Source organism: Babylonia areolata, chromosome 6 (assembly GCF_041734735.1).
Source record: "Babylonia areolata isolate BAREFJ2019XMU chromosome 6, ASM4173473v1, whole genome shotgun sequence".
NCBI lineage: Eukaryota > Metazoa > Mollusca > Gastropoda > Neogastropoda > Buccinidae > Babylonia > Babylonia areolata.
This window is the reverse complement of record NC_134881.1, coordinates 45,934,285-45,954,485: the sequence shown is the minus strand read 5'-3', so window position 1 is coordinate 45,954,485 and position 20,201 is coordinate 45,934,285. Positions and strand designations below refer to the sequence as shown.

The 20,201-nt window shown below is 41.5% G+C and overlaps 1 protein-coding gene across 1 annotated transcript; it reads right to left on the bottom strand.

Moving 5' to 3' along the window:
• Positions 1-404: 404 nt before the first annotated feature.
• Positions 405-14,096, bottom strand: LOC143283088 (uncharacterized). Its single transcript, XM_076589138.1, has 6 exons — positions 13,964-14,096; positions 8,971-9,088; positions 7,898-8,007; positions 6,101-7,063; positions 4,787-5,006; positions 405-4,033 (listed from the first exon to the last, which is right to left on the bottom strand). The coding sequence occupies exons 2-6, from the start codon at positions 9,059-9,061 to the stop codon at positions 3,594-3,596; spliced, it is 1,824 nt and encodes a 607-aa protein (XP_076445253.1). The 5' UTR covers positions 9,062-9,088; positions 13,964-14,096; the 3' UTR covers positions 405-3,593.
• Between the last annotated feature and the right edge of the window lie 6,105 nt (positions 14,097-20,201).

Here is a 20,201-nt window from a genome sequence, read left to right as displayed (position 1 = left end):
TTTTTTTATTTATGTATACCATTTTCACTGAACATTCCCTGGCAGACGCCCTTCAACAGGAGCTATGTTTCCCTGGCAGTGCACGGGTTAATGTGTGTGCATGTATACAAGTGTGCATGCAACCATGCACATGCGTAGGGGGTTGTGGTTGTGTATTTTGTATCTGACAGTTATGCTTTGTTATTGTAAAGCACACTTAGATGTCAGAAACACAACAATCACATCATAATTCAACTATTATTCTCATATAATCCAAGTGAACATAACAGAACAAAACAGATTTTATGGAGAGTGTAAAGTCTTTCACTTGGCTGCAAGGTGAATTTATCTTAACTCCGAAACAGGCAACACATGCACACTCTCTGCCAAAATACACAAAACCACAAAAATATAATACTGCCACAGTTGATTTATTTGGAAACAACAGAAAAGTCTAGTCATTTTTTAACTGCATCAAAAACATCTAAACACTAAAACTCCATCTGGAACATTGAAAATAGTAAACTTAATATCTCAAAGAACATAACAGTACAACAATGTTTTGACATCAGATGATAAACTTCTGAATTCTTACCACACGTGGTCTGAGAAATAATGACAAATATATGCTGGAAAACACACTGTAACAAAATTCATGAAATACAATTCTAAGTGACCATAACTTCACACACTGCACAGAATCATTGCCACCATGTGATTTAATTAAAAAGAAATAGGGATAGTAAATAATAACCATGACTTTTGCTTGGAAGTTCAAGTTAGTACTAAGCATATATCTATTTTTTTTTTCTGGTAATCCAAGCACTTTTGGATAAGCTTGGAAGTGTTTTTGAAAAGAAAATTTACAAAGTCTACTAACTTAAAATTAGATTAAAATTTAGTTGGTCCCGGTGATGATATAATTAAAGATATAGTCCTTGACTTGGTAATTCTCCTTGAAAAGATGCATATTGTATGTATAAATGTAAATAAGACAAACGCCTTCCAAACACACTTTCTCTTGAGGAATATCCTGTCTCAAGACAAAAAAACAACAACTGAAGAGTACAGTTTCAGTTTCAAAGTTTGAGGTGTCAAAGCGCTGACTGATCCAAAAATGCTAAGACACACAGAAGCTTGACCAATGCATGAAACATCGCTGGTCAGGCCTTGAGAGCCTACCCCCAATTTGCATGACAAGCACAATGCCAAGACAGCATGAATGACACACAGGGTTACTTCTTGAATGATGGTTACTGTACTTACTTTTACCTAATTGGAAACGTCACACAAAAGAATTGCCAAAATACTTAACACTACTCTAACTGAAACAAAACATGTAACAGTACTCCAACTTAAAAGTTGAAATCCTTGATTAGGGCCCTTTGGTGTTATGTTTGGAATAATCGTAAAATTTTCAATTGGAGTATACTGTGGGTTGCAGGGATGGTTTGCCCCTATGTCATGATTTTTTAAGCTAAATTATTTACATCATGATATTTCAAAGTATATATTCAAATTATATGAAAAAAAGCCACACAAACAAATCACACAAATGATCAAACGCACACTAAGTCTAAAAAAGCAGGCAAACATAACTATAAGAAAAATTGTAACAAATAACTGACTACCATTACTCGGAGAGTATCTTAAATCTTCAGCTAAAAGACCATTTGTCAACAACAGAAAGTAAAGGGTAAGACATAAGACAGTATTTCTTTGCAAATACACATGTTTATCCTGTTGGGTTTTTTTGTCGTTGTTTTTTCCCAAATGATCTTTTGAAAAATATTTTGCAAAGTATTTAAAAAAAATGGTATGGCGAAGATGATTCCAATGGTGATGATCACAATGAAAAAAACCTCTTCTCTCTCTCGCTAAAACACACACACACACAAACACTCTCTCTCAAACACACACACACACAAGAACCTACCATTTTCTCAAATGCTGTCACCTTCTCACATATTTATGACAAATCAGTAAATTAAAACAGGGCATGGCTGAAAAAAAAAAGTGGTTTGAATGAGGTTCGTAATGTTCAGTCCAAAATCAATGGAAGATGTCCATCCTTTGGATGACCATAACAAATTACTACTCCAGTAAACAAGAAAAGATAAAAGATTTTCTGTCATTGTAACAAACAACATGGTAAGCCTTTTCGTGGTTTTTGAAATGCTGCATAAATGCTTCCCTTCTGTGCATATTGATACATAAAAGACACATCCACCTTCTCTTTTAGTAAGTCTTATACTACACACACACACACACACACACACACACATGCACAGAGGTTTTATAAATAACATTAACAACATACACATGAGGTATTGTCAAATTCCAGCAGTATGCTGACTGGCAGACACACGCACACTCGCACACACCAAGAGGAAGACAGGATCAGCAGAGAGCTGTAGGATAACTTAGCCTTAGAAACAACAATATGATTGGCAAACAAATAAATGTACACACAAGCACATATGCACATGCACATGTACACACAAGGGGGAAAATGATATCAAATGCAGGTTTACAAAATGTCCCAGTAGTTCATAATGCTGATTACAAACACATACAATGACACCCACAGCCACATACATGTAAACATACACCTTGTGCAGACAGTGTAAGTACACAGCTGGTGTGAAAGGCTTTGGCATTATGATACACTGACTGGCAAAATGCGTACACACACACACACACACACACACACACATACACCCACACACAAAGTAATACACACTTGTAGTAAAAAGAGAAGTCAAGTGTGTTTAGAAAATAAACACCACAGCCCCTGTACAAGATTACATGACAAAACACCATATTGCATAAATACATCTTTCAGCCCACTCCCAGCCCATGTACACAATATTGCAAACCAAAATATTATCATACATTTTTTTTTTTTAATGATAATAATAAAAAAATGTTCTATTTTGCAAGCCAAAACATTATCAAGCAATATATAACAAGGAAGACAAAAAACAAAAACAAAACTTTTATCATTGATTCACCATGTAAACCACTTTTACCTTATTCTGAAGGTAGATTCACATAACAAAAAAACATAATATATATACATGATACATACAATCTGACGTTAAATTTTTTTGTTGAAAATATGAATGCCATTGCTGATGTAGTGCAACAGTGTCCAAGCACAATGAAATACTGAACAGTGAGAAAGGAAACAGCACTTTTGAATGCTGAGTAAAGGGGACAACACTTTTGAGTACTGAGTACAGGGGACAACACTGTTGAATACTGTGTACAGGGGACAGCGCTTTTGCTCATTTTGCTCAAAGCATACATAGTGCAGACCAGCTGCTCAAATGACAACATCCTCTCATGAAGATGTATCAATGTTATCAAACACATACGAACACACACACACACACACATATAGTGATACACACACATGTTCACTCACTTTCATAAGTATAAAAACTCACTATTCACATTGTCTACAAAAAACAAAAAAAACACTTTCACATGCTTGCTCAACTCTCACACAAACACACACACACATATAAACATGTACAAACACACATACAAACACACACACACTACACACACACACTACACACACACACACACACTACACACACCCAGTGTCAAACATGAATGTGTCTGAAGAGCTGCAGGTAGTGCACAATGCTGGCCACCAGCAGGTACAGCACAAACACACAGCTGACAGTCAGCATGCGAGACTCGACCCCCATGAAGGTAGACCACAGCCTCTCCCCGGTGAGACGCTCCGTCAGGTCATCGTACACCTCCGCCAGCCTCCGCAGCACCTTCCTGCAGATCGTCATGCCGACCGACGACAGCGCCATCACCACCACCACACTAACCAACGCCACCATCAGCCCTTTGCGGCAGGAGCGGGACAGGGAGAGGCGATGGGGAGGAAAGCGGGAGAGGTAGCGTTGGGGGAAGGGGAGGCCGGGCAGGGGGGCGTGCTTCAAGCGCTGGTGGTGCCGACGTCTCCGCTCTTCCCGCCGCCGCTGTCTGAGGTGGGCTGGGTACTTGTCTTGGATGATCCGCTCCATTTCTGTATCACATTCATATATCTATTGTGTGTATAGAGAGAGGAGGCAGGGGGTGGGGGAGGGAGGGACAGAGAGAGTGGGGGAGGGAAAAATCCACGGGAACAAGGGATTCATGAACAGGAAAAGGATTTATTGACTGACTGACAGAAACTTGACTCTACTCCTGTCACATGGGCTGTTAAGCTAGTGACAGTAAAGACTCAAAGAGAGAGAGAGAATCATCACTGACAGTAGCTGAAATACATGTAGTGTCAAATATATTATCAAAAAAACATTAATCCACTCTCTGTGAATACAACCCTTCTTCATTTTTTTTTTTTTTAATCGTTGCTACCTGATCTAACAATTTCATCTGTTTATTGATATAGTGGTGTAGTTTCAATCGTATTGCTTTTTTAAGCTGTTCTGACACTTTCATTTATTTGCAGATACAGTGGATTGAATGACAAATGCACAAGTGTTCTGAATACTAATGTGAATGTAAGTGATATGACCGCCGATGAAACTCAAAGCCAAGAGTGTTTGAGCAGACTGCATGAAGAGCGAATGACATAAAAGACAAGAGAAACTGCTGGAGATGAACAGCATACCATGACCTGACGGGTCTGACTGATCTGGTGGGTATTATGTAAACATGTGGAGAAAATTTAGGCCGAGGAAGGTGGCAGAATGGTTAAGATGCTTATCTGCCGATACAGTCTGTGTTAGGAACACACAGAGTTAAGGGAGAGAGAGAGAAAAACACTGACACTGACCTGTGTTTGGAACACAGGCAGCAATCCTCTGTCGACACAAAGGGCAGTCACTCTTGCTGGAGGAAGAGGAGGCGGAGGACAGCCGACGCAGGCAACCCTCGCAGAAGGTGTGTTGGCATGGCGATGTAGTGTGTGGGCTCCACATCACCTCCAGACACATGGGGCAGGTGTGGTCCCACAGCACCTCCTCCTCCTCCACCCGTCTCCTCTCCTCCTTCATCTGCAAACACACAGGGAGGTAGGTAGGTAGGCAGGACCCTTGCCCGTTTAGAAAGAACAATTCAAGCCATGGAAATGGCCTGTTATTGCTAGATAATAAATATCAGTACAACACTGATCAGACAATTCAAGCTATGGAAATGATCTGCTATCGTCAGATACTAAACATCAGCACAACACTGGTCAAAACAATTCAAGCCATGGAAATGACTTGTTATCGTCAGATACTAAACATCAGTACAACACTGATCAGAAATATTCAAGCCATGGAAATGATCTGTTATCGCCAGATACTAAACATCAGTACAACACTGATCACATCACCAATGTTTGAACAAGAGCACCAAACCATCAAGCAGCACACTGGACCTTATGAAGATCTGTTGAATATTAGTGAAGAAAAGCAAGCAGCACTGGTATGGCCAGGTAACAAGATCTAATGGCTTGCTAAAACAGTCCTCCAACTGTACAGGGAGGGCGACTGAGGGGAAGACAGGAAAAAACAACAACAAAACACAATGGACTGACAACATAAACTGAACACTGCAGAGTGGAGAGGCAAACCATTAGCAAAGACCCTGGCTTTAACACACAACTCACCAACCTGGAGAAATCTGGTGAACAGTTCTTCTGCACCCCAGTGACTTTCCCACAATCATGAGGAAGAAGTTAATTACATTTGGATTTCACGCCGGCAAAAAGGTAGTACAGGACAACAGGGGTCATCCCTGTAGTTTCAACCACGTCTAATTTCCTCCAGCTCCTCTTCTTCTTCCTCTCAAAGCAGATGTGGTGTGGCTTATATGTGGATCAGTCTGCTGGCTTTGACACCTTGATACTGTGACCTTGTTCTCCAAGGTCTATGTTCCCCTAAAGTCACATTCTCTGGGGATTTGTTTCCTCTGGTCTGCTGACCACTATCCATATAGATGGTCAGATGGACAGACAGATAGATAGATAGACTGATAAATAGTTAGAGAGATAGAGAGATAGACCCATATAGCTATACTTTTCTCTTTTTTTTTTTTTTTTTTTTACTGCTCTGAAACATAACATGGGAACAAAAGCATAAAACACAGTTTCACATTCACTTACCTCCTGTTCTTTTCTCTCCCGCTGTCTCTGGTAGGGGGAGGGAAATAGGGGAGGGTTGGCAGGGGAGCCTTGCACAGGACACCCTGACCTGGCACCAGCAGAGACGATGCCGTTATCCCCGTCCTCACTGTCCCTACGTCTGTTCCTCTTTCTCCTCTTCTCCCTTTTTCCTTCCCTTTTGGCGGTGTTCACAATGACATGTGTGATGTTGCTGACCATGCCCCCCGGACAGCCCCTCATCTGAGCAGACCCTGCCGATGATGTTGCCTGGTGTGAAGCAGAGACGCTCCTTGCCATAGTCTGTGGTGCTGGAGCCACATCACAGAGATGTTCACTTTCATCAGTGACGCTGTCAGAGCTCTCTTCGCTCTGACAGGCAGAGCTGCCCCCACACTGCTCAGCATGCCTGCCGCTAATGGACGCAGAGTATTGCTGGAGAGACGGCAGCTGCCTGAAGAGCCAGCGAAGAGCCAGAATCGCGTCTTCAGCATTCTCCTCCCCTTCCTTCACGGCTCCGTTTCCATCCATGGCTTTCTCTTCCTCATCGTCAGATGTGTCTGACACTTTAGCCACATTTTCGTCTCTGGACATGATTTTCTCTGGGGATGGGGTTTTCTCAGTGTCTGTGCCTTCCTCAGTGGGCAAGCTTCCTGGACTCACGGTGCCTTCTGCATTAATGTTGTCACTGTGTGCAGACCATGCTGTCCCATTTCCACTTTGCTCAAGCACTGGATCACATCCATCTGTGGCTCTGAAGCTGGGTGTGCTGTGAGCTAGGGGTCTGGGAAGGGCGGCATGGGACGTCAGACTGGGGGACTGCAGATCCACACGGTCACGCAGGAGATGGATGGGAGGGAGAGCAGCCTGTCTGCAGCTGCACTTCCTGTTGGTTCTCAGGAAGTCGAAGGACCCCAGGCGTCCCTGGCACTTGGGGCAGGTGATCTTTCCCTGAGTGTAGCATGCCTGAAACATCAGCTAAAGTCATTGTGGTGCCGAGTGTGTAGAGTGGTATGTATTGTAGCATGTTGTGTTGTGTTGTGGTGTGTGTGTGTGTGTGTGTGTGTGTGTGTGTGTGTGTGTGTGTGTGTGTGTGTGTGTGTGTGTGTGTGAGTGTTTGCATGAATGTGCATGTGTGTGTGTGTGTGTGTGTGTGTGTGTGTGTGTGTGTGTGTGTGTATGAGTAAGTATATGTGTGCATGTGCATGTATTTGTCATTCTTGTGTGGCTTCTGTTCCCTGTGGGCTTTGTCTCTTCACTTTTATTGAACGTTATTACAGTCTACTATGTGTCAGTTAATAAACTTACATTTCTCTTCTGCACTGTGCTGAAAGGTATCTGCTGCACATGTGTGTGTGTGTCTGCACCTGTAGCATCCACACGGTGGATACAGGTATCTTCTTCTTCTTCATCCGTAGGCTGCAACTCCCACGTTCACTTGCATGTACATGAGTGGGCTTTTACCTGTATGACCGTTTTTACCCTGCCTTGAAGGCAGCCATACTCCACTTTCGGGGGTGTGCATGTTGGGTATATTCTTGTTTCCATTACCCATCAAACGCTGACATGGATTATGGGATCTTTAAGGTGCGTATTTGATCTACTGTTTGCGTATACACACAAAGGGGGTTAAGGCACAAGGTCTGCACATATATTGACCTGGTAGATTGGAAAAATCTCCACCCTTTACCCACCAGGCACCGTTACCCAGATTCGACCCCGGGACCCTCAAATTGAAAGTCCAGCGCTTTAACCACTCAGCTACTGTGCCCGTCGGATACAGGAATGAATGCCACTTGCCTGTTGCACAGAAGCCAGGATGAAAGGGGGAGGGAGGGAGGTGGACACAAACAGATGGGTGATAGTGCTCCGCTCCTGCCCATCGCCACAGTCCCAGTCCCAAACATCCCCTGAAAAAACATACATTCTATGTCAGTTGTTTTTTTTTGGTGTTGTTGTTTGGGGGGATTGGGGAGGGGGGGGGGGGGGCGGCAGTAAAAAGGAACAGACTGACAACACTGCACAACGGACAAGAAAACCATACCATCTGCATAGACCCAGACTTTGACACACAGTCAACAGAACAGTTCTGCAATGTGGCATCACAATCACTATTCACAGACAAAGGTAAAGAAGAAGAAGACTACATCACATCACCCATAGGACACCACACAGACAGCACCTGTGTGCTTTAAATCTAAATCACATAATGCTGATGCTTAGATTAGCTAACACAAGATTAAAACTACAAGAAAAGAAACCAAATATATACCAACTTTCATAAGCTTTTTCACACACACACACACACATGCATGTACGCACACACACACACACACACACACACACACACACACAAGCACACACTAAAACCCATGCACAACTCTGAACCAAACAATAAACAAGAGGACACTGTCATAGTGTGCATGAATTATTCTATTTTAAACACACATAAAAATAATCAAAAATTTAAAATAGTAATTATATAAAATCCAAAATAATTTTGAAAAAGTTTTTAAAATATTGTGAATTCTCTATTTTAAAAAAAGATTGTCAAAAAGCTGTTACTAAAACTAGTAACTAAAAGCTGAACAAAGACAACTAACTAAATCTGAGTTTGGCTGTCATAAACCAATTCCTTACTTTACTATGGTAGTACATAAAACACCAAGAGTTAATTTTCATTTTCTAATTCAATGTCTTTTTCTTTCTTCATTTATTTCTTTTCTTTATTTTTACAAAAAACAGTTTTTCCTTTCTTTCTCTCTCTCATTTCCATACATGTATACATGTATGTAAGTGGCACATAACTGTATGCATTAAAACAGAAAAAAAGAAGAAGAAAAAAGAGAGAGAAAAAAAAGGCAGTTTGTCACCTTGCACGCTGTCACCGTGGCAGTCCACAACAGACTCTTCTGACATCAGCCAGAGCCGACATCGCCGACATTTGACCTGGAACCTCGTCATCTTGACCGTGTCAGAGTCTGTGGATCACTGAACAAACAGAGAAGAAAAAAAAACCACTGGTAGCACCTGACCTGACACTGGCAGCTGAAATCAGTTGCACTCACATCGCTTGGATCATCCTGTCCAATTGTCTTTAATGTATCCTGTGGTTGGTACTGTCAATACTGTCGTCATACTCATGACAGCTGCCATGGAATGATTGTAATGAACACAGACAGACAGGAGCTGGCAGACAAAAACATAACAAAATGAAGAGCAAAATGCACACACAGCAGATAAAAAAACCCAACTATGATTGTATTAATATCATTTTTGTTATTAATATTATTAAAATTACTGTGACGCAAAAACTGTCAAGCATCAAATAATGGACAGCAAACTACAAAGTGGTGGAACATTCCAGAGGAATTGACAGACAAAGCTCTAATCTCATACAAGAAACACACAAGGCGACTAGGAAACAAATTGCAGGTTGCAGAAGGCATGATGCTCAAGAAGGCAGTATCAAAAATATTGTCAAGACGGCTACACAGTTGTTGTTTGTTGTTGATGTTGTTTTTTTTGTTTTGTTTTGTTTTTGTTTTTGTTGTTTGTTGTTGTTTTTTTTTGGGGGGGTTGGGTTTTTTTGTTATTGTTTTTTATCATCAAGTCTATCTTCAAGGAAAGTCATGACATACACTGACAATCACAATAAGTTTTAACAATCACTGACATTTACACACACATTTACAACAACAACAAAAATCAAGACACAAAAATTGCTGTAGGCAGCTTGAACCAGTCAGTCAATCACACACACACACACACACACACACACACACACAGTGTACACATTGTGACCCAGAATCCCGATCACCACTTGGAACTTGTCCTGTTATCTTTTTCTCTTAAAAAAAATAATAAAAAAAAATGAAAAAGAAACAAACCACAAAAAAAAATTAAAAAATAAAAAATTAAAAAAAATCACAAACTTTACACACATAATTTGATAAGCACAGATAACAGTACAATACATACTGAATCATGTGAATGAATCAGAGTGTGTCCTATGACTTTTGTCACCATCAAGACCCCGCAAGCAACAAAGAAAGACACAGAAATGTGAAATGTGGCAGGCAGCTGGCAAAGGAAGAAGAAAGGAGATGTGTGAGCTACTTGTACCTGTTGGGTCCACCAGCTTCTCACCTGATTACTGATAGTGATAGCATGGCACGGCCATGGGCTGACTACCATGTCCTACCCCTCACCTGATGCACACCTGGCCTGATGTCCACAGCACTGATGCACATCTGGCCTGATGTCCACAATAATGCCTTTCAGCTTTATGTCACATGGTTATATATATATATATATATATATATATATACAGCATGTACACTAAAACTGCTGAAATCATCAGAATGTGTTTCTCATGTGGGAACAAATGGAGTGACTGTGTGAGACAGAATAATTCAATAAATGATGATTAATGAGTACTGAGTCAGAACGCCAAACATGTCACTTCGAGGCGCTGACATGCAAAAAAGCCAGCTGGGCTTGCTCAATAAAACCTTGGCTAAAATATTTTAAATTTAAAATTTCAAAATGACACACATTTCATGAATGTTTTATTTTCTTATGCTTCAACTTGACCTCTAACTCAATGATGGAGTTATGCTAGTTTGTTAAGTGTTTTGAAGTCCTAACACACACACACACACACACACACACACACACACACACACACACCATGTATGAGGACTTGCACTGAAAGGTGAATTAACCTCTTCAGTGCATTTTTTTATTTGTGTTTCCTATTTGCCAGGTTTTGGGTTGTGGAGCATAATCATCAACAAAAAGTACTACTATGTAAACTACTGCATGAAAGTTTTACCCCTACTTTTTCTGAAAGGAAAATGAACAGACAATCAAATCCTGATAGTTAGAAGTTCATTTAGCAATGTGATTGTATACATATAAAACTATATATATATATATATATATATATATATATATATATATATATATGTGTGTGTGTGTGTGTGTGTGTGTGTGTGTGTGTGTGTGTGTGTCCTTTGATTGCAACTCTTGCCTGCACCACAACCACTCACTTCATGCTCACTTTCAGACAGTATCAAAAAGGTTAACAGAGACTGAGAGACCCAGTTGGCCCACACTGCAGGGGGACAGGGATACAGTATCAAAAAAGTTAAAAGTGACTCAGTTGGCCACAGTGCAGGGGGAGGGGGGTACAGTATCAAAAAGGTTAACTGCGACCCACCTGGCCACAGTGCACTGGGGAGGGGGGTACAGTATCAAAAATGTTAACAGTGACCCAGCTGGCCACAGTGCAGGGGGAGGGGGGGCAGTATCAGAAAGGTTAACTGCGACCCAGTTGGCCACAGTGCAGGGGGTGGGGGGACAGTATCAGGAAGGTTAACTGCGACCCAGTTGGCCACAGTGCAGGGGGTGGGGGGACAGTATCAGGAAGGTTAACTGCGACCCAGTTGGCCACAGTGCAGGGGGTGGGGGGACAGTATCAGGAAGGTTAACTGCGACCCAGTTGGCCACAGTGCAGGGGGTGGGGGGACAGTATCAGGAAGGTTAACTGCGACCCAGTTGGCCACAGTGCAGGGGAGGGGGTACAGTATCAAAAATGTTAACAGTGACCCAGCTGGCCACAGTGCAGGGGGTGGGGGGACAGTATCAGAAAGGTTAACTGCGACCCAGTTGGCCACAGTGCAGGGGAGGGGGTACAGTATCAAAAATGTTAACAGTGACCCAGGTGGCCACAGTGCTGGGAGGAGGTACAGTATCAAAAATGTTAACAGTGACCCAGTTGGCCACAGTGCTGGGAGGAGGTACAGTATCAAAAAGGTTAAATGCGACCCAGTTGGCCACAGTGCACTGGGGAGGTACAGCATCAAAAATGTTAACAGTGACCCAGTTGGCCACAGTGCAGGGAGGAGGGGGGCAAGCACTGTTCACAAGCTCAGTTGTTTGATCAACCCCCTTCATCACTCTCTGAGTCTCTCCCTCCCTCCCTGCCCCCCCAAAAGTGGATGATTTGTATTTGTGGTCAACTCCAGGTCAGCCACAGAGCTATACTCGACCTGCTCCGCTTACTCTCCTTTGCTGGCTGCATCTAGCTCTTTGCTATCACTGTATCACGCCTTGAGCAGTGGAAGTTTGCCATATAAATTTGCATTATTATTATCATTATCAATTATACAGACAAAACACACAACATGTAATACTGAAGAAAATTAAAAATGGAGTAAATATATATATATGTATACATGTATAAACATGAAAAGCAAAAAAAAAAAAAAAAAAAAAAAAAAAAAAAAAAAAAAAGCACAGAAATACATTCACATGTTGATGTTCATACACCTATACCCCTAGCCCCCATATCATTTATCAATGTGTGTTCTTTCTAAAAAAAAAAAAAAAAAAAAAAAAGAAAGAAAAAAAAAAAGAATAAATAAAATAAAATAATAATAATAATAATAATAAGACAAACAAACAAACAAACAAAATTCATAACAATGTGTATGTATAATATTTCTGTATGATTCTTTACAAAAATGACACATAACAAAATCATGAAAAAATTAGCATAAGTCATGTATATAAATTATAATCATAATGTCTAACCAGCATACAACCCACATGCATAGAGCTCTCTAAATCAGTAAATGCTGCCTCTTGCAAGTTCTCCATAGAGTTAACATTGATTAAGAAGGTGTGGTTGACACATTTATTCAAGAACCATATAAATGATGAGGACATTTGTCAAAATACACAAAACCTGGGTGTGCCAGTTCAAATTCCAATACAATGGTTCAGTTTTAAATTGATCAACATCCTTATACTATAGCATAATAAGGTGTCATCTTTTAAAAAAAAAATTGACATGTGTCCTTGCTGATCCAGAAATTGATGTATGTGTGTGTGTGTGTGTGTGTGTGTGTGTGTGTGTGTGTGTGTGTGTGTGTGTGTGTGTACACTCTGTGTGTCTGTCTCTGTGTTTCTCTCTGTATCTGGCGTATATACAGTACATGTTTTGGTGTCAAGCATGCCTGCATGCCTGCCTGCCTGCCTGATTGTGTATGTGTGTGTGTGTGTGTGTGTGTGTGTGTGTGTGTGTGTGTGTGTGTGTGCACTCTGTGTGTCTGTCTCTGTGTTTCTCTCTGTATCTGGTGTATATACAGTACATGTTTTGGTGTCAAGCATGCCTGCCTGCCTGCCTGCTTGTGTATGTATGTATGTATGTGTGTGTGTGTGTGTGTGTGTGTGTGTGTGTGTGTTGAGTGTGTGGGCGTGAGTGTGTGTATATAATATATATTAATTTGTTTGCTTGTGTGTGTGTGTGTGTGTGTGTGTGTGTGTGTGTGTGTGTGTGTGTGTGTGTGTGTGTGTGTAACTCCATGTCTGCCTACTGTGTATACATCATTACATGTTAAAAAAAAAGAAGAAAATAACTGTACACGTGTACATGTCAAGTCTGATTATGAGAGAGAGAGAGAGAGAGAATATTCACAGACTGCTAGAGAGAGAATATATTCAAAGAGGGAGAGGAGAGACAGAGAGAGGCAGAGACAGAGACAGAGAGAGAGTATATTCACGGAGAGGGAATATATTTCATACAGAGAAAGGAGAGAGAGAGAGAGAGAGATGCTGTGTACATCCAACGATTAACTTTCCCTTTTTTTCAGACAACTACAGTACCTTTTTTATTCTAAAGATTGGCTGTAGGTGGCGATAAACTGATGATAACGGAGTTGTATAGTAGTCGTATACTGCCTTCTATGATAAAACTTTCAATACAAGTGGTAATCCAACAACGAAAGGATTAAACATATTCATCAGAAGAAAACATTCTTCATGTTAGAAGTATACATAGAATATACACTTACTCACCTTCTGATCCGAAACAAGTCCTGAATTATCACCTGTCGTACCTTAAGGAATTCAAGTGTACTTCAAGATTTCATTTTTCACCATGTGTTTTTTGTGTGTGACATCAGTCGATCGGTATCGTCATGTGTTGGTGTGTGCGGGGTCAAGGTGAGCAGGTCAGGGGAGATAATGCTTGCCAGATAACTTGGCTGGAAGTCCCGATGTCACTATAAAGTACAACCTGCACAGTAAGATAAAAACGTGACCTACACTGACATTAAACTACTCTCATTCTCACTCTGTCATTGTCTCGTTCATTCTGCTCCTTGTGACAGCATGGTTTTCATTTCATGCCTTGAAACGGCCGTCTTCCTTTCGTCTGTCCACTTGCATGCCTGTTTCACCCTTTCCATTATCTCTGTGTGTGTGTGTGTGTGAGTGATATATATATATATATATATATATATATATATTAATGTTTTAGACCATAGACGTCTGCCTCCCATGCAATATGGGGCGAGCTGGTTGGGGACTGACAAATGGGCGTAACGACCAGATACCGTTGCCTTAGACCCCTCGGATTCTTCAATGTAATGTGAAAAAACCCAACCCACATGGACTGGAGTGCTGAAAAACAAACAAAAACAAAAAACATACCAAAAACATACCACAAACTGGGGCGTTCATGTCTCCAGCCGGTCCGGCTACCCGGCCTTGCGGTCCATGGCACAGCTTCCAGCCTTCAACAACACTACTTTCCAGTGACCACAGAGCTAGATGACCTGACCAACTTCAGACATAGCCCCTTCACCACCACTTCTTGGGTCCTGTTCAGTAGCAAACTCCTCATCCACTGAAAGGTAGAGCCACGGTGAAGGAGCTTCAGGAGGAGACGTTGGAGGGGAACTTTGTTGAAGGCTATGGCAAAGTCAAGTAGAAAGTTGTCAGACCTCCTCTGTGAAGCTTTCTGGTGAGATATATTCAGTGGTGAGGATGAGCTGCATTTCACATGATGTGCCCTTCCTGAATCCATTCTGACAGTGGGTTAGGATCCAATGTTCATCAAACGGGCAGTCAGTGCAGGTCTGACAGTGTGCTCCAACGTCTTCCTGCAGATGGAAGTCAGGGAGATGGGGCAGTCACTGAGGCTGGATTGTGGCTGCCTTTCCTGAAGATGGGGTGTATAATGGCATGTGGCAATGCTCCAGGGAAGTTGCTCAAGGAGATGGAACTGTTGAAGAGGAGTTTGGAGTGATCTGTGCAAGGACCACACGGTGCATATGGACAGGAATGCCATCAGGACTAGATGACTCACTAGGATCAGATTCTGAAGGAGTTTCAGGACACCTGGCTGGGCTAGGGACTCTCTCCAAGGTCTGGAAGGTTCAACATGTCCTCATTGGTGAAAAGTGAGGAGAACTGCTTGTTGAAGATACCTGCCTTTGTTTTAGAGTCACTGTTTGTCAGTCTGTTGCTTTATTTATTTATTTTATTTTAATTTTTTTTCAAGGCCTGACTAAGCACGTTGGGTTATGCTGCTGGTCAGGCATCTGTTTGGCAGATGTGGTGTAGCATATACGGATTTGTCTGAACGCAGTGACGCCTCCTTGAGCTACTGATACTGATACTTTTGAGAGGGGCAATGGTGATCGTCACACTTCTTCCTTTGATCATGCACCACAGGTTTCTTGTTCCTCCATCTGAATCCAACAGTTTTGCTGAGAAGCTGGTGTTGGTTTGCCTGCAGGCCTTTCTGGTGTCTTTCTGCAGCTTCTTGAAATGACAAACATTCCTTGTTTCCCCAGCAATGTTACTGTTATATATTCTGATATGTGTGCAGTTTTTTCAGCTTATGTTATTACTTATATCTTCAGTATTTAGTATTGTGTAGGGCAGGGCAAAGACTGGATGAAAACAATCACACCAATGCTAATCTATTATCCTCGAAAATAAAGCATATCTCTCTCTCTCTCACACACACACCTCAGCATGAATGTATATGTGTCATCATCATCTTTATCATCATAGCATATCAATGTGTAGCAAGGAGGCTTTGTAGCCCAACAGTGTGATAAAGAGTACACTGTGTTGTCATTTGTAGTGCACTGTGTCTGCAATATGGCAAGCTTCCAATTGAGAACAAATTGTTTCTTTGGTTTTTTTCCCCAGTGATAATAAAAAAATAAAAACAGATGATCCTAGAAATGGTGACCTACATATATTATATATACACACACACACACACAGACACATATAGATAGAAATAGATAGATATCTTAAAACTATGCTGTTTTTTTTATGCAGCTCAGTTCAGTCACTTGGCAAATATACTGCATGTCAATATGTTTCACAATTGCACAGATCTCCATTCTTTCAGAGGTCTGATGTACTCTGTGTATTCATCTCTACATTTATTTCTTTTTATAAGTGAAGAAAAAACGATTCACAAGGTTGAAAGTAAATGCATGTCCTTTACAGAGATAAAATGAAGAAAAAGGTGTAGCACTACTATGAGTGGATGTCCCCAAGCATGAAGAATGCCAGACTGACAACAAAAACAGCAGAATACAAAGAGGTCGGCAAAAAGATTTGACAAGGCATGAAGAAATCCAAGAGGGATTGGACTGAAGAACAGTGCAATGAAACAGAAGATTGCCTGAACAAGAACAACAACAGAAAGACATTCCGAATCGTCAAAGATGTGACAAAGCAAAGATTGTTAGTAGTCAGCATGATAAAAAACAAAGGAATGTTTCACAGAAGTAAAAGACATTGTGAACAGATTGACAGAATATTGCAGAGGGCTTTACAACCATCAGATAAATGGAGATCCTGCTAGCATACTCTCAAACCAGAAGGCAACAATGTTGACTTTCCAATACTGCAGGAGAAGACGAAGCCATAAGTTCAGAAAGAATGGAAAAACATCAGGCATTGACAACATACCAACTGAACTAATAAAACAAGGAGGAGAGGCAGTGACAGATGTCCTTACCACAATCTGCAACAAAACCTGGCAGACTGGAGAATGGTCAACAACATGGACAAAGTCTCTAATTATTACCATACCCAAAAAAAAGCAACTTATGCCAGAACTACAGAACTATCAGTCTGATCAGACTGTGATGCTCAGAGTAATCCTGAACAGACTCAGACCACAGGCAGAAGTCATTACAGAAGAATAACATGGGTTCCACAGTGGAAGAAGCACCACAGAACAGAATTTCAACCTTGGTGTTCTGTATGAGAAATATAGCCAACACCAACTAAAACAGTTACTAAGTCTTCACTGACTTTTAGAAGGCATTTGACAGTGTGCCATGATCCACTGTGGGCAACCATGAAGAAATACAACATGGGCCAAAAGTTGATCAACACCATCAAACAGCTGTACACAAAAGCCAACAGTTCAATCCTTTTTTCAAGGAACTGTCAGCGACTGGTTCCACACATCAGTTGTCAAGGCTGTCTTCTATCTCCTTCACTGTTCAACATCTTCCTGGAATGTATAATGACTGATGCCCTGGAAGAAAACTCAAGGATATGAGGCAGACAGCAAAAGAAATGGGCAGATAACATCACTGAGTGGACAGAGAGGAGCTTTGCCGAAACTCAGACCCTGTCCCACAACTGACAGAAATGGAGAATGGTGGTGATGCATTCAGCAGTGCAGCACTTCCACAACCAAACCAGGTTTCGGGGCCAATGACAGTGACAGTGACCCCCAGCATGGGAAGTATGATTAAATGGAAAAATATTATTTGTTGTATTTACGTCATATCAACCATGAATAATTTCAGAGGTTTCAATTGAATCATAAGATATATATATATACCGGTACATTGTTCAGATTACTCATATTTATTACCTGTTTTGCAAAAGTTGTCTTTGTACATTCTCAGTTAAAGTTACATGTTTCCTCATTATTGGGGACCATACAACATTATCATATCAGGGTATTGAACAAATAAATATTTGAAGTCGCATGATCATATCTTTTGTTTTGAATGATATTTTACCAAAATTATACACACTGTTCAGATATTTGTTTGCCTTCTTAACAGATGCAACAATGTTTTTAATCTAAGATTCACACACACACACACACACACACACATGTAAATTTAATTGTGAACACACACACATAGATCTGAAAGATTTTCTTTAAGAGGCAGAAGGAAAAGAAAAGAAGATAACTCATGAAGCTGCAACACAGAATTTTGTTTTATTTTCACAGTTTGCAGTGTGCATCTAAATTTCTGTCAAGGACAAAAATAAATAACCCAAGCAGACACTAGTTCCACATCAAGACATTTAACAGCAGCCAAGGTGAACGGATATTCCTCCTTTTGTCAAAACAGATTGCATAAGGATGATGGTGAGTGCATAAATTTTTCCACCCTTTTGTGTGCATGTATGTATACATGTGTATGTTTCTATTTTATTGTAATCATAATTTGACTTCTGTATGTACCTTCCATTTTTGTTAAATTCTAATGTATTTACTTAAGTGTTTATTTCTTTTATTTACTGTATTTCATTCCAGTTGAATGTTTCATAAATAAATAGACCTATGGTAGGCCCTCAAGGCCTGAACAGTGCATCGGGTCTATGTATTGGTCAGGCATCGTCTCCTTGTTTCTTCCCTTTTTTTTCCTTTGAAGCAGATGTGGTGTAGTGTATATGGTTCAGCCCACACACTTTGATGCCTCCTTGGAACTGAAACTGAAAGCCTAAACATACTTCCTGGAGCACTGCTTTAATCAGCTGATATATTGTATGGACATAAAGCTGTTTCACTAACCCGGTATTTGAAATACAAGGGGTGTTGCACTTTAAGCGCTACGGTCATCCAGTCGTTCATCCTTCATCCATTCACACCAGTCAACTCTCCCCCACATAACCACACTGACTGAGGATCAGACCATAAACACGTATACATGCACTCTGTCTCTCCCTGTCTTTCTCTTTCTTTGTCTCACTCTCTGAATCTGTCTTCCTCTCTCTGATAAGCACTCTCTCTCTCCAGTTCATATCTTTACATTACTGCCAATACATCCATTAAATATCATATGCTTACGTCCTACAATATGCATTATCTGTGTGTGTGTGTTCGACAGCATGGACAGGGAGGTGATATGGAAATTAATGCAGCACTACGGCTTTCCTCTAAAATATATTGCCATCATCCAGCAACTGTATAAGGACGCCACCTGCCAAGTCATACATGAGGGAAAGCTGACTGACCCCTTCCAGGTACGAACCGGTGTACGTCAGGGCTGCCTATTGTCTCCGACAATTTTTCTGATGGTGGTGGACTGGATCATGCGGCAATCCACAGCAGGCCAGAAGACCGGCATCCAGTGGACCTTCACCAAACAGTTGGAAGACCTCGACTTCGCGGACGACATCAGTCTCCTCTCCCACACGAAACAACACGCACAGGAAAAGTTAGACCGCCTTGCAATAGAGGCAGAGAAGACCGGCCTCAGGATCAACATCGGAAGGACAGAGATCCTACGCATCAACAACAAGCAGCAAGACCCAGTCCGATTACAGCAGGAAGAGATCAAAGAAGTGGAAAAGTTCACATATCTGGGCAGCGTAGTGAGCAAGGATGGTGGAGCAGACGATGACATCAAGAGCCGCATCAATAAAGCGAGACACGCCTTCAGAACTCTCCGACCCATCTGGCAATCTTCAGCCCTCTCACTTCACAACAATATCAGAATATTTAACACCAACGTCAAGTCAGTCATGCTGTACGGCTCAGAGACATGGCGCACTACCAAGACCAACAGGAACAAACTCCAGACATTTGTCAACAGATGCCTGCGCAACATTCTGAACATCAGGTGGCCTGAAATCATCTCAAATAAAGACCTCTGGGACAGAACCAAACAAGCACCCATAGAAGAAGAAATCAAAAAGAGAAAGTGGGGGTGGATAGGCCACACGTTGTGCAAGTCACCACTCAACATCACTCGCCAGGCACTTGACTGGAACCCCCAAGGCAAACGCAAAGTTGGCAGACCCAGGCAGACTTGGAGAAGAAGTACGGACACTGAAGTGAAGGCAGCCGGAATGACGTGGGCCCAGATAAAGAGGATCGCCCCAAACCATGTCCGCTGGAGGAGTGCTGTTGCGGCCCTTTGTTCCCGAGCGGAGCTATAGGCATAAGTCAAAGTAAGTCAGTGTGTGTGTGTGTGTGTGTGTGTGTGTGGAGGTGAGGGTGCGGGTCTTCCTTTCATCATCTTTA

Coding starts and splice junctions, on each gene's coding strand:
- LOC143283088 (XM_076589138.1), bottom strand. CDS start 9,061: ATGACGAGGTTCCAGGTCAAATGTCGGCGATGTCGGCTCTGGCTGATG. Junction 8,008..8,970: donor CCACGGTGACAGCGTGCAAG/GTGACAAACTGC, acceptor ATGTTTTTTCAG/GGGATGTTTGGGACTGGGAC. Junction 4,034..4,786: donor TGCCTGTGTTCCAAACACAG/GTCAGTGTCAGT, acceptor AATGTGATACAG/AAATGGAGCGGATCATCCAA.